The 15,827-nt window shown below is 34.3% G+C and overlaps 1 protein-coding gene across 1 annotated transcript in view; it reads left to right on the top strand.

Moving 5' to 3' along the window:
- Nucleotides 1-202: 202 nt before the first annotated feature.
- Nucleotides 203-15,827, top strand: part of LOC106709797 (division abnormally delayed protein) — a 71,823-nt gene continuing 56,198 nt past the window's right edge. The window contains exon 1 of the mRNA XM_014501681.2: nucleotides 203-513. Coding sequence (XP_014357167.2) covers nucleotides 381-513 — 133 coding nt within the window. The 5' untranslated portion in view covers nucleotides 203-380. The remainder of the gene's footprint in view (nucleotides 514-15,827) is intronic.

Here is a 15,827-nt window from a genome sequence, read left to right on the forward strand (position 1 = left end):
GCGCATAATTTGCAAAGCAATATGTGCATTGAAACGTTTCAAACATTGCGAATTGAATAATTGCGAAAAGTTGTCGCGAAATCAATCAATTCGCCAAATCAACATGACCACTTCAGAGTTCGGCGGCTTCTATTAATTTTATTTCAGGCACTAATTTAAAACGTCGAACTGTAGCCGTCGTTTCCCGCTGTTGAACTGTCGCCTGCTGTGCTCTGCGGCCGTCAGTTCTGGCAGGCGCACCGATGAGGGTGCACGCGTGTCTCTCACTGGCCGGTAACACGAACGTGCGCTCGCGAGTGTTCAAAAAAACAAAAAAGTTCGAAATTTAAAAAATAAACAAAACACATTTTTTATTTATCTATCTGTGTGCCGTAGTGAAGATGAAGTGTGCTGTAGTGTTGGTAGGGCTGCTGGTGTGCGCGGGCTCCGGGGACGCCGCCGCCGCGTCCTGCCTGCGCCCACAGGAGTACTTTGCGAGGCACAACCTGTCAGCTGATGATAATGATGGACCAGGTGCTTACAACATGTCTTTTAGAGTTTGTTTTCTATAGAAAATCGTGAGATTTTCACTGAGAGTAAAATGAACAAAAAAAAAACTTTCGAAGAAAACTTTTTGCTAAGTTAACATCTTATCTCACTCAGTAAAGATAAACAAAGTAACTTGATTTAAGTTTGTTGGCAGAAAGATACGTGGAATTAAAACGTTATCAGTATGATTGTTTTTTCTACCAACTTTATTTCTTTTAAATTAATTACTATTTTTTAATTATTTAAATAACTGATAATTTTATTGTATTTGGGTAACAATAGACTAAAAATATTAGGTAAAGTTAATGTTTAAAGTTAATTGAAAAACAAGGATATATGTGCTTTACCAAATAGATTTCGAAGATTATCATAAAATAAGATTTTCGCCGACTGGACTGGAGCCAACAGTTTATCAGGAATATAATATAACTAAATATATAATATACCTTGTTCATAAAACTTGGGCACAAACACTCTGGTATTTATATAGGAGCAATGTTTACGAGCGTCTAGTGCTTATCAAAGACCTTTATTTATATGATACACAATGTAGTTACTCTTGCCGGGACTTATCACATTCCACCGACTTAAATGTGTGATATATCACGTACACAAAGTAAATATTTGTTAATTTCTCCGTCCTTTTTAAACTTTAAAAAGACATGGAAAGCTCTTAAGATTGTAAAATTATAACATACCGGTCTCGTGTAAACAATTTAAAGTTTTCTAAATCGTCTTACAATCATACTCAGGGAGCGCGACGGTATTTTGGTTTAGGAATCTGATCCCTATGGAGTTTCTACACCTAATCCAATAGATATTGTACCGCTAAGTACTACAGCTTGTAGTACTAAAGTTGTATGTATAAACTTTTCAAAATAAGAGATTTCATTGTCAACTTTTCCTATTGGAATTAACGTTGTTTACTTTCTATTATTGACTACATGTAGGTTAATGATTTAACAATAATTTTAGTGTGTTTGAACCTTTATGTGGTGAAGCCTTTACCGGTGTCGTATGTCTAGTGGTGCGCCGGGCGGTGTCGGATATCGACGCACGCGCCGTGCCGCAGCGCCGGCCGCGCTGTCAGCTGGTCTGGTCTTTGCACGTGCTGTATGCACTTACACTTTATTATCTAATTATACTGTACACACAATTATTACCCCAATTGTTAGTACACTATGGGCTAAATAGAGGCAGTTAATTCGATTCTTGTTGATGCACATCTTGTTTGAATATTGTACATGTTGAATAAGTAAATTAAAAGATTTAATTTGCATAGAATCGTCGTAACTTTAATTCACTGGAGCAATTTTTTACCTTTTCAATTATTATCGACAATATGTTACTGAATATACTTTTTCCTATGAATCATAAAACTCGTAAAATTTTGATATTTGTTTTATAGTCAACTATTATTAAAAGACAATGAATAATTCATAAATACGAGTACTAGTTATGTAAAATAAGTTTCCTAGATTGGTAATTACCGCATGACGTCTTTAGGATCGTATTACTGATTACGTTTCTATTGTTATGTTTTTGCTATGCGCTCATTTAGATGGATCATTGAACTTTATATGCAAGTCGTTTTATCATTTTCTAACCCCTTGTTAATTTAATGCCCTAGACCTAGATGTCCTTAATAGTCAATGTAGTCAATGTGTGTACTTTTTAATAAATCATACTAATGTTATAAATGCGAAAGTTTAGATGGATGGATGAATGGATGTTTGTTTGAAGGTATCTCCAGAACGGCTGAATGGATCTTAATGAAATTTGGCACAGATATAGAACATAGTCTGGAAGAACACATAGGCTACTTATTTATTATTATTTTATTATTTTTTATTTAATTACGCGCGGACGGAGTCGCGGGCGACAGCTAGTCTGTTATATGTCGAAGTAGTCCAAATGTCTGGTATTTCGTTGGATTTAAAAGGCGATTGACATTTCAAAGGTACGGCTGAAGTGTACTTATAAGATTTACTATTAGTGTTATCACAGATGATATATTTTTATATTTATATGGTATATTTTCTGAACCCTCAGTCAACTATCAAGTATGTATTGAGTTCTTAAATTTGTCTTTTTTATTTATTAACAATCGGAACAAATTTTAATATTTTTTTTAAGTTAGAAAAGGCTTGTTCAAAAGATGTAAACTTCGTTATTATTATATGATTAGACGCAATAAAAGGAGACCTTCTATCAAGTAACTATCGTCTAATTAGGAGATAAGTGCCAGTTGCCCTTAAATTTTAATTAGGGAGCTATCTCAAACTTTCTTCGCTTCGTTGAGCAGTTTGTAATAAGTTATAAGCTACTTTGGAATTTATATTATATCATATATGTATACGTTTTAATGACCCAATTCATAGATAATGTAGTCCACTTTTACTCTCTTATTTTTTTATCCTTAAAATTTAAAATACATTAAAATGAAAAGGAAAAGAAAGTTGTAGTAGGTAAGTATGTTACGACAATTTACTAAAGGTCTCCTACTATGACTATAGTACTAGTAGTAGTTACTGTATTAATTTAACTTATCGTTTACATACAATGAAACAAAATCAATTTCCGTCGCTTCCAATGTACTTACAACATACATAATGTGCGACAAAATGCGGTGCGCTGAATCTGTACTGTTACTGGGCGACATTCGACCCTGGACCTTGAGTCGTGCTTGTGCTGAATGAATGGAAGGAAACACATCGTAATATTACATATTGCATATCGCAACCGCGCTCGGGTTCTAACTCGTATCAAACTCACTCTCATACAGATTTTCAATCTAGACATAACAGCGAGAAGTTTTATAAGCTACAATAAAGCCTAATAAATCATGCAAATGACCAATGATCGAATGTTGAAATCGAATCGTTCAATTCACGAAATTGTAATCGTTACTTTCGTGAAAGTCACGAAAAATTTCTGAGTAAAGAACCGCTAGAGCGGCGGGCGGAGCGGCGGGGACTCGCGGGGTGATGCGGGGTGAATGGCGGCGGGCGGGCTTTGTTGCTCGCGCTGGCATTCCTCGCCTGGGAACCGGGAACCGTCCCTGCCGCCCCCCGCGCTCCGCCTGCCCCTTTACCCCTACACGCATTCCTGCCCTCTCTCACTTTCATTGTTCCTGTCGGCGCGGGAGGTCGCCGCTCTGCGGACAAATAATGGAACCAGTCGTTAAGTGGGGAGGACTAGTTGGCGCACTCCAATAAACACGCTCGGACTATCCATAAACGGCATTTAGTGCGAGCGAGGCGACTCCGAGCACCGATGAAAAAGTGGTTTTATCTGTAATCGACGGAGAGAAACATTTGAACAATTTATTATGCTCATTTCGATAATGTGTATCAAACGGCTTCGTAAAATCGAAGCGCGGGGCAGCAGCGCTTCGCTCAGATGCGTTCACCTGCGCAGCGCTCAGCGCCACACACTAATGAAAACATCTCTAATAATAACAATAGAGATGGGTATTATTATTGTAATTTATAAGGTGGGTTCGGGCCCGAGGAGCACGCCGCGGGCCACGGCGCGCGTTAGTCATCGGTGGTCGTCGGTCGAATTTTGATTCATTTTGGATGCCGGAATGCCATTGTGGCCGGCTCTACCTGCGCGGAGGCAGGTACCGCGACATACCCGACACTTTGTTTTTACTTTTTTACAAGCTTTAGAGAAATTTTGTAGTACATTAAACATCCTTATTTGGTAGGATTTAAATATAATACGAGTATATAAAGAAGGGACTATATTCATTTACAAATGCATCGTACTCGAATTTATACTTTACTCTTAAGTTATTATTGTGAAATATCCTGGCATATTCCTAGATAAACTGTTAGTATCATTGTAATGGCTAGCAAAATTTTGCGATTCAATAGGCACTGATCTGTTAACTCGCAGCTTGCATGTGGGAATTTGATTAAATATCGCAATTAGATCAACGCCTGAGTTACAGATAGAATTTGATCGATGCGTTTGCTGGACAGAATTAATTAAAAGCAGATAAGAGGTGGTGATAATTCTTCCAGTTTCGCGAGCGCGCGTTAAACGCCGCGTCCCTATCATTGGGTTATCTTTAAGGTTCACGATCTCTTGAACGGTCTTAGTACATTATACAAACGATTCTTTTTTTAAGTAGCTTTTAATTATTTACACTTTTTCCTTGGCATACAATAAATTGATAAATAATTGTTAAAAGCAATTTACATTGTGTGTGGTCCTATTATCAAAATTTATACATATTTATGTTTTGTAAACATTTTCTATTACAATATTCAACTAACATTTAATGCAAATATAGAAAGTGAAAACTTGGCACGTTCATGATGTCGAAATCCGGAATACATGTAGACATATTCTCGTAATAACGAGGGATTTTCCGAGCTCTCCCCCGGCCCCGGCCTCGGGTACTGAATGGAGAACGCGCTGTTACCTGTCCTATCCCCGACACTGTCGCTGTCGCGGCCAGCTTTAAATATTTAACAAAAAAAGTTATTTTGTTTTCAGTAAAGCTCCGACTACGGCGAGGATTTTTATCCCTTATTATTACGTCGTATGTTTGATGAGGAGCTTTACATTTAATATTAGAAAATAACTTCACTTCAACAACTAAAACAAGAAGTTATACCTTCATTATATTTAGATACTATTGTGTTACAAACAGGCTGTCTAGACCCCCATGGACAAATATCAAATTTTGTGGCAACTTTTTCTAAAAGTACAGACTAATCTTGAGTACCTCCGTTTTAGGCTTAAGAAGCTTTGTTTGAATTCATTATCCTTATACGCTCAGTTCTAAATTGACGTCTCGGAGCCTTATTGGAGAAAAAGTAAGCATCCAATAAATATTTATCAATGGTTCGTGTGATTTTATGGCTGTCTTACAAACGAATACATTTATAAAGGATTTATAAACATCGTGAATAATTTGTAACTTAGGTAATTTGTTTGCAGAATTTCAATATTTTTTTATGTATGTTGTTTTTGTAAAATGCACGTTTCTCTTACTAAATTTTATTTTGTGCTTTTATAGATTTCCACATTTGGATATCTAAAAACTGACTGAATGGTAAAGAAAGATAAGTAAATCGCTACAAATCAATGAATGATTGAAATCCTCCATTGATGAGTCATAGGGTCACGTATTAATGTAGGGATGTCGATTGTGGCTATGGTGAGGACGCTCCCGGGCACGTGAGTCACGCGCCGCGGCCGCAGTAACCTGAGCGGGAAGCCGTCCGGACCCGACCTGTAACTGATAGCTGGCCTGCACAATTGACATCTGCTGTATGATGAATTAAATTTAAATAATTATTTATATAAGGGAAAAAACAGCAGTCTATATAAATTCTGATCATTTACGATTCAGCGGAAGTTCAGCAAAACGATAACGTCATCGGCAATATTGTACAGAATATTGTAAAATCTATTCATGATTCCGGAGTCGCCTCAAAGATTGTATGATTTCCTACGCTCAAAAAACAACTAATTAGGATACACAGACTTTTAGGTATATGTAATATCAGAAGACTAGAGGACCAACGCTCGATTACTTGATATTAATTCGTTCTTGGTTTGATTTCTGTTCCTTGCTTTCGTAGGGATATGTTTCATTTCAACTAATGCGGCAAATTCAATAAAAGGGGCATTTGAACTTCTAGCTTGGAATGCGGCGGTGCCGGCGCTATCCGCTGTCCAAGGAGCTGAGTCGTAACGCGGAATGCGAGTTATCGCGGAGTTATATCGAGTGACACAAAGCTAAGCTGAACGGGCGCCAGCCGCCGAGCGCCGCACCCCGAGCGCCGACTTCGCCACGCTCCAGTTACCGCGACGTTTGCCCTCACTACAATGCTCTTTACCTTTTATTATTTCCGACATTAAAGTATATGCATATTTTTATGTTCGCCGAGTTTTCTTGTCCGTTTTGTGCAGACTGGGATACGATACCAAGCTCAAATATGTATTTAAGTTTCGTATCATCATCAGTCTACGACAATATTAATAGCAGTTATTAAATCATAATAATGAAGTGCTGAAGGAATAGGCTTTCCTATTTGAAGGTCGTACATTATTTCAGCGTCATAGTCGTATCTGACCTTATAAAATATGACGTACACTACGTATGCGGATACTATCTTAATATTTTGCACAAAAAAAAAACAATTACGAACATTAAATATAAATATTCCTGTTAATCTTTCAAAGAATGATTAGTAGAATTAAGTGGTACGAAATAATAAAGTGGAGATAATAAAATAGAGGGCAATGACTGTTTAGCGCTGGCAGCTGGGAGGTGGGAGCTGGGAGTCGTGCCGTCTGTCACGACTCGTATGTCCGCTGCTCTGTGACTGTGGCAGCCACACGTCATTTATAATACTTGTGCCACTCTATATTTGCACATGAACAATATTATGCAGTAAGATCGCAGCGATTAAGGACATTTTAAGTTATGAGTATGCAGTTCTGTGTATGCATAATGTTAACATTCACAGATTCACATTTTATTTTTTAATGTTTAGGTAGAAAAGATAGGGTTCAAAATAGATCGAACTATGCTTTTACGAGATATTTATAAAATGTATTGTTATTTACATTGAGACGACGTTCACATAAAAATATACACAGAGCACCTCAAAACAGCGACTTTTCATTAATAACTTCAAATTATTTGTGACTTAGACATTTAATAATTTTTATTTAAATCACCAGTGAGAACGGCAATTAATACTCGTATACAATTAAACTTACCTACACTTTATAATTGGTATTATTTGTAATTCAAATTAAGAGATTTAGAAGCCGGAGCTGTAGTTTGGCGGACATGTGGTTTTTCAGTACTCGCTGACGTCACCGGATGTGCTAAATATATTTTATGTCGCGACCGTCGCAACACGAAACTAAAGCCCCTACATACTGTGGACACGGAGCCGAGAGCCGACTTGGTATTAAATAAAACTCTGCCAAATGTATACTTGAAATGGAACGTAAAAACTTCAAAGTAATTTGATGATGATATGAAATAAGGATGAAGGATACAACGATCTATTGCAATAAGGAATTGATACTAGGTCTATTGTAACAACACTAGCAATTAAAATTACCGAACTAATTTTAATCATTATCTAACTTATTATTAGAATACTGCTATTGTTTAATAAAAATTATATTAGCTAACAGTCAATTCAATCAATTCGTTAGTGTAGATAGCTTATATAGAGATATACGTAGATAGATATTTTCAAACAATATTGAATGTAGACAGGAAGTCTATTCAGTATAATAAAACAGTGTCCACATGAATGTGTGTTTCTACATTTAATTATATTCCTCGCTAGGTAATAGTTCTTTTATCACTTTTCCTGTCTGTATAATATATTGAATATTTTTCTTCTATGATCTTGACAAAAAAAAATGTATTGTAAAATGGATGAAGATTCGTTGAAATATAACTTATAATTTTCAATTTAAAGTTCCTTAACTAACAATAATTTAACTAACAATTACTTGATAACATATTTTCGTTCTCGACGATAAAAAAGAATTGCAAAATATTAAATGTCTTCAGTTCCCAAGATTTTACGACGCAGTTACAATTTTAAATCTTCTTATGTTAATGCCATGAACACGTATAATTAAATCATGATTTTAATGATCAATTTGATCAGCCTGTGATGGGTATCAGGAAGTGATCTTCGCAATGTAGTCAAGTGAGACATGTGACGTCAACGTATCCGATCGTCAATTTATTGCATGATTAGATTAATTCAATTTATCCGTGACAGTGAAATAGGACTTTTCCTGCCACTTCGGAACCTGACATTATAGCTCGTTAACAATAAGAATTCAACCGAAAACGCCGGATCCACATTCAGTCGCGTTCAATGGCTGCTGGATTTGTGATGTATAGAGTCTATTGAAGAATTTTTCTAAGAAATGCACGCTCTCACCGAAACACATATCGGAGTGATGTAAAACTGGAACTACATACTTTGATTAATGGATCTCGATATGAGTGCTATCGATTTGAAGTTGAAGTTTTGAGATACGATTGCGTATCGTGCACCAAAAAAACTTTAGAAGATTCTACTAACGACAAAATCTGTTAATTTACTTTTTAAGGTACATATATCATTAACAAGTCTAATTATAAACCATATAAAACAGTTACAACTAAGAATTAAAAATTCTCGATCGGAATTTTATCATAACTATGTAACAACATAGTTATGATTAGCAAATTATTTTGTAGTTTTTGTGAAAAAATTCTGCAGCGTGTTATTCAGATCAGGAATTTACCACCGTGAAGCGAAGAAAAAGATAAGTTTTTTGTACCTCTGAGATGTTTAGTCATCTATAGCAGGTAAGCTTTATTCATTGACAGACAATTACCTACAATGTACCTCATTGTTGTAAATATTTGCAGACTCCTCTTAATATTCTCTTTAAGGACTATTGTTGACGTCAAAGCTTTAATACTGAATAGAAAAAAATATAAAGTAGCCTTTAGACATACCTTTAAATTCGTTTACTTCCGTAGTTGCCTTTTGTTAATTTTGCATTACTTGGCTATAATCCATAGACACTTTACTCGCCTAAAAATTCACAATTTTATTGCAAGTGGCTTATGTTTTTGTTTTAAATATTTTACTTCAAAAGTTAGTGTTAATATTTAAGAATCAGAAAATCAATTAGTTTCATCGATATGTAGTAAAAATATTTTGAGCATTAATAGCAGAATATAATAGTTGTGTCCTTTTATAGCTCAGCTATTTCAAGTTGAAGCTCGACAGATTGTGCTATACTTATATGTTTGCTTCTTTTATGCATTTTTATTGTTCTTTCAACCTTGAATATTCAATGATTCATTCGGTGTGCAGTTGCTATAATCCAACTCGTAAATTGTACGATATTCGAGCGTTAAATCTTCATCAGTCGATTTGTTTTGTTGTTAAGAATAGCGCTCTACGAATCGAACTGAGCGCCCGATTAATTAAGATTTGTCTGTTCGCTGCAACGTTCCGAATCACCGGTATCGAATAATTTATCGGATCGCTCGATTTTATTTTCATTGAATGCTATGTATTAAGATAGTAAATTTTGTCGCCTGAAATAATCGTCTTTGTCGTAGTCTTATTTGACATTAAAATTTTGGCAATACTTTTACGTACCGAGTGTTATTAAGTTTTTTGCTACGTTAATTTATTTATAACAGAGATTAGGTGAAAATTTAACGATAAAAAATACATAAAAATATAAATATATCTACCAGATATACCTATATCTGGTAATGCTGGTAGAGTTTTTGAGATTCTGAAGTTCGATTTCGATTAGACGATCTATATATAACTTTTAATTATAGTTAGTGAGAACTTTAAAACGGTTTTAAAAGTATGGCGCTAGTTCCGGAGCGGACATGTCATTTTTCGGTGCGGTTCGAGTGGCACGAGAAGTCGAAGATTCCGCTTTAAACTTTTTACTACTATTGAGTTTGCTATAAAAGTTTTGCTTTACCGCAGCACACGAAGTTAATATGTGTAGTAATAACTTATTACAGACTATCTTACTTATTATACAACACGTATTAGGTTAGGGCCTAAACTGTATGATATAAAGTATGGAAAAATCGAGCGAAAATAAATTATTACGTGCACAGAGCCTTAATTATAGAGCATGAGAAGAGATAGAGGTGTTTCAGAACGTTTGAAAATATCGGCGATTTCTTAAGTAGCTATTAATTATTCTAAGAAAACTGTATCGTATTGTTCTGCCCAAATCCTACCTATTTCTGCGATGAATTCCGTGAGAACGGAGTCCGAGCTGCAGCAGTGCGCCTGTAACGATGCTAATGAACCGAGCGTTGACACAATGCTCTCGTCGCCGTCGCGTCGGTCGCCTCGCGCGAACGACTTGATAATAGACAAGCAAACAAACGCAGAACTGACCTGATTTTCTTGTCTTTGAATCGTAGTTAACAAAGTCTATATTAAATGTTTGTTAATTATTTACTTAAGTATATTGTATTTTTTATAATTAACGAATTTTCTTTAAGTTTGTACACTAACTGATTGCCATAAAACCGTGTGCAATATGGCATACCGAAATGGTTAGGTTACGTAAAGTAAATTACTGATATTCTGTATGAATTTTAACTAACAGTTTGTACACGAATTGATAAAAAAACACTAAAGATAATCTTTAAGAAGTGACATTTGGTTTTATAGAGCGCCTTGAATGCTTGACATATTTAATACGATCAGTATTCACGTTTCCACGAGGCCTATTGAAGGCCGCAGTGAAGATCTCTATCTCCAAGTTGCGCTACGGGCGGAATGTTCATTACGTGCTGCGGAAACTTTTTTTTTCAACACCATAGTTATTGATATCGGTGAATAACGTACCGTCGGCAAGATAGACTTGATCCATTTGACAGCTGAATAGTGGAATGTAGTTTTGATGAATTTAAAGATATTGTTTAATAAGACTTAATCGATTCGAATTCACTAAAACCAATATAAAAACAAACTTAACTGACTGTGTTGCAATAATGCAACAACAACCACCCGGGCTATAGGCAATAGGTTGTTCCTGAAATAATTGCATTTAAAGGACCTTTTTCTTGGTGGATTATTTGTAATGTTCTTATCTTTGTTATTAAATCTAACTATTATATACGTAATGGAATTCTAAAAATGTTTATTATAGTTTTCTATTGAAAAGTACTCCTTATTACGATACTTTAATGCGATCTAATAGTTTAATAGTCTTTCGAGATAGTTTATTGTCTCAATAAGTAGTCAAGGGCAGATTTATCCTGCTATAACTTTATCCCACAGACCGGAATGCGATTATTGTCTTAGTTTGTAGAGTCAGTCAATCAAGCTAATATGTCTTTCATTGAACAATTGATATATGTATTTTTGAAATCAAAAACTATAGCAAAAGCTGTATGTGACATTAAATTGCTTCAAATATATGGTATTCAATACCCAATATATATTATATATGAGTATGTACAGATAGAGGCCTTTATTTAGTCTTCTTTCCCTTCCCACCGTTTTCTTGTAAGGAAAGGATGGTAAGGGGAAGTGAATTTGACGGAGCAGGCATAGGAAAGGCAAATATTCTCTTTAGTTTATGCATGTTCGTAGTATACCGTGTAGAATAAAGTAGGGCGTTTAGTAAGTTAAGTAAGTAGGGTATTTATGACGTAAAATGTTAGAATTATATATTTTTATAACACCTTTTCTTTAGGATAAATAACGATCATTGCTTTAAAGAAAAATGTTAAATATAAACGATTTTAACTACGAATAAACCTGCAGTGTATGAAAATCATTCGTCACTATACTTTAGATTTTGGATGACTCAACTTATTTCGGTAATATTTTTAAGTGATTTGTTTTCTTGGGTTTGAAAACAAATTAGTGATACCTTTGATACTGTTATCTGTCCTCCGGAGTAAGGTGTGATAAAATGCGGCGTAGGTATTAAAAACAATATAATTTTCTAATAAATAGGTTAATAGAATTGCTCCTATAAAATTTTCTATGAATGCTAATAATCTATGATCTTGATAGCATTGTTCTATTTACTAAGTTTATTGTAACGTAAACTTAAAATGGTCTATAAAGTGCTCTATAATAGTGTCGTTTGAAATAAATAACTTGCGTTTACGATTGAACACTTTACATTAACTAGGTTGTTTCCACTGTGAGTATGAATATTAACAAGTTTTATTTTTTAAAATGGCAATATGAACTGTTAATTTTATATTTTATAAGATTTATAAACATATTTTTACTTTGATATTAAAATACCCCTTAATATTTCTAGAAGCAATAATATTCAAGTGTTTTATTACAGTTTTATTCAGCCTGAGACTCTTAATAATTTTATACAAGTGTTTGTCACCTTTTCTATGAAAGTTAATATTAAATACATTAACAAACCATTAATAAAATATTAAATCAATCAGCAAAAAGGAAATTTGAAGGATATGTGTGAATTCCCGGGAGAAAAAGACGGCAACTCAGCTCGCCATCCCTTACGTTCCGTCTCCCGAAATGGCGAAAAGTGGATTGCGGAGGTTCGTTTGGCTACGTCAAATGGAAGTCCGTGATCTCTGCCTACCCTCTGGGTTACAGGCGTGAGTTGTGTAAATCAATCAGGTCATGAAAGTATATTAGAATATGACTAATTATAGGCAATTTTCAAAGTTAGGTAGTCATATTCATCTCCCAGTAATTTTCCTGTACTATGTAGTATCAGCTAGCTTTTAGGAATGATGGTTTATCCTAACTCTATCCGGGTATGTACCGGAATTTCTCGTCGTTGTCCAGTGCTGTCCAGTATCCTTCTATCAATTTCAATCAGTGTCGGCGTGGTTTGGGCGAGCGCTTGTCCCACGGCCGACACTCGGTGACGTCACAGCGAGGGACCGAAGTCATTTATAAAAGTGACACGTGTTAATGTTAGAGGTATCTGGTGCGTAGTCAGCCTGAATTGATGATCGGTCACGTGGATAGGTATTATGGAAGTATCGACCTTACCTTGCTTAATCGGCATTAAAAAATTAAACTAACCTTAATTTTTGTTAGAGAAATGATTCCAATATAATTTGTTATGGTGGTTTATGTTTTGCTTATAAATAAGGTAAAAAGAAAATTAAATGAAATGTAACATTTGCATACAATCTGAAAAGTTAGCTCTCTAGAAAGAAAAAATTATATGTTATTTCTGGTTTCACTTTTCTTATTTGTACAAGTATCTATCTATATATATATAAAAGAAAGTTGTGGTAGTTACACCATTTATAACTCAAGAACGGCTGAATCGATTTGACTGAAAATTGGTGGGCAGGTAGCTTAGAACCAGGAATAGGACATAGGATAATTTTTATCCTGTTTCCTTTTTTTTTTTTTTTAATTACGCGGGAACGAAGTCGCGGGCAAAAGCTAGTCTATATATTAAAACTTGATTACAAAATCAAAATCTACTAGGTTATGTGTATTTCAGAGTATTACACATGAAGGTACATTCTATTATTACAGTCCGTAAAGGACTTTGAACGCTAAGTAATTATTGCCAATTCTCTACGTTTCAACACACCAAATTATCGAATCAAAATATAAAATAGACTTTGTGTTACATATATTTAGATTCTAAATTTGTTTGTATGCCAAAACAATTCGGACAAGGCTATTGTAGGGACTGGGAGGGAATAATATGGAGTAATTTGTTCCCGTCCGTTGTAGTGGGCGGACAAGTAGCCGCGTGTTCATCGCGACATTCCTTCATTACATTCACGACACGATTCGGGTCTTTAGGAATATTTACGGGCCCCGTTTGGCCGAGTTTCACACTCAGGTGTTTGGGTACGGAAAACAATTATTTCACGTTAAAATTCATAAGAGAACTTCGATTGAGAATGCCATTTTCATACTTCATTCCGGTACGATAAACTTAACACGTGAAATGTTTTGTAATTTTTGCAGTCATTTAAAAAATTAACCAAAAAGCATATTTATATTTAGGTGGCCATGAACAATTTCGGCCTCGCAATTCAGTGATCGCAATTTGAAGCAAAGGGATGCATGGTTTCTTTTGCACCATTTAGGTACTGTTTCCTAAAACACAAATAAACTTGGTGTAATTCTGTATTTCAATTTGGGTATAAGTTTTATTTTGTCTCATTCCTAAAAAACCTAAATTTTTATTAAAAATATGCTCTAACAGTACTTCCTGAATTTAATATAATCTGTTTAATGCAAGTTTTGCATAACTTTAAAATGCTCAAACCCATTTACAAAATTAAAGAATAATATTTTTTATTATAAAATACGTAACATTTACGTTGTATTCAGGTTAAAAAGTAACTCGAAAAATAAAGTACATTTAGAGAATTCAACCTCTTTACTTTATTTTTTTAAATAAAAAAATGATAATTGTCCGTTATTCTCGTAGGTCGCGAAGTTGTCCAAAGAGTATAAAATAAAAGTTTCAATTAAAAGTTAATCATTGTTAATAACATTTATTAAATGCTATAACAATTTTTTTTCGTCTTAACGCGAACAATATTCCCATTGTAATTACTTGTTTATTGTAATTTTACCGAGAATCCTCATTAGTTGACAAGAACTCTCTTTAAAGGTGCTTGTTTGAGTTAAAAGAGTTGTTTTATTATTTGTGTCAAAGAATAAAATTTTAGTAACATTATGCATTAAAAAAATAGAAAAAAAAAAGTTCTCTTTAGGATTCAAAAATGGAAAGTAGACAATACTGCAATGCGGGCTGCCGGTCGTATCAATGTCAGTTAACAGATTTTGTTGAAATCATATTAAAAACAATTTGTTTTATTTATATTTCATACAGTCATTTTTACTAGTTTTATAATTTTTTAACTCGTCAAGATTACACAGTGCTTTAAATACAAGATTAAATAATAATAACATTTATATCTTAAGTATTAATTGATAGAGATTATTATTTTGTTGTAAATAAATATTTATTTTTTTAATAATTTAAAAAATAACTGCTTAATTTTAATTTATTCTACCCAAGTAGTGTTGACGACAGGCAGGCGGGCGGCCGTAAAAAATAAGCTGAAACATTGAGATTTATAAAGCCTTATGCGCCGATCCCATGTGACTGGGATAAGGCCAGGGAGATGATGATGATATATTAAGTATTAACTTATTTATAACTTTTACATTTTAGATATACACATGGACATATGTATTCACTCATTAAAATTCATACAGTTCCAACAATGCAGTTTCATTTAGAAATTATTATGGTTCATGAATTATTCAAGAGTTATTCCTCGATGTAATTCAAAGGAATATGTGAATGCCATTTTCCAGACCTGATACGAAATCTAGATGTTTGAATCTTGAATGCTACGTAGTCTGTATATCTTACTATCTATCCATTAATATCGCGTTAAAATGAAATTTCAAAGTTCTTTTGAGTTTATGAAAGTAAAGTTAAGTCGAGTTTTATGTTTTTAGATGTTTAGAACACTTATCATAGTGTAGATTAGAGAAACATTCAGACAAGTCAATGTTTTTCGTACATTGACTTCGTATATTGATAGAGACGTTTTGAAACTCAACTAAGATTTTATTATATTTAAGTTATACTGATACTACAAAAGTCGTACGACTTTAGTATTCTGATAATGTAGTTAGTTTATGAATGTATTCAGAGACGCGAATGCAACTTTACGGTACGTCTCCGGGGGCTAATTAAAACGACTTTTTGTGAACTCAACTTAAATAAAATGCAAAACTTCGAGT

The sequence above is a fragment of the Papilio machaon genome, chromosome 3 (genome assembly GCF_912999745.1).
Source record: "Papilio machaon chromosome 3, ilPapMach1.1, whole genome shotgun sequence".
Taxonomy (NCBI): domain Eukaryota; kingdom Metazoa; phylum Arthropoda; class Insecta; order Lepidoptera; family Papilionidae; genus Papilio; species Papilio machaon.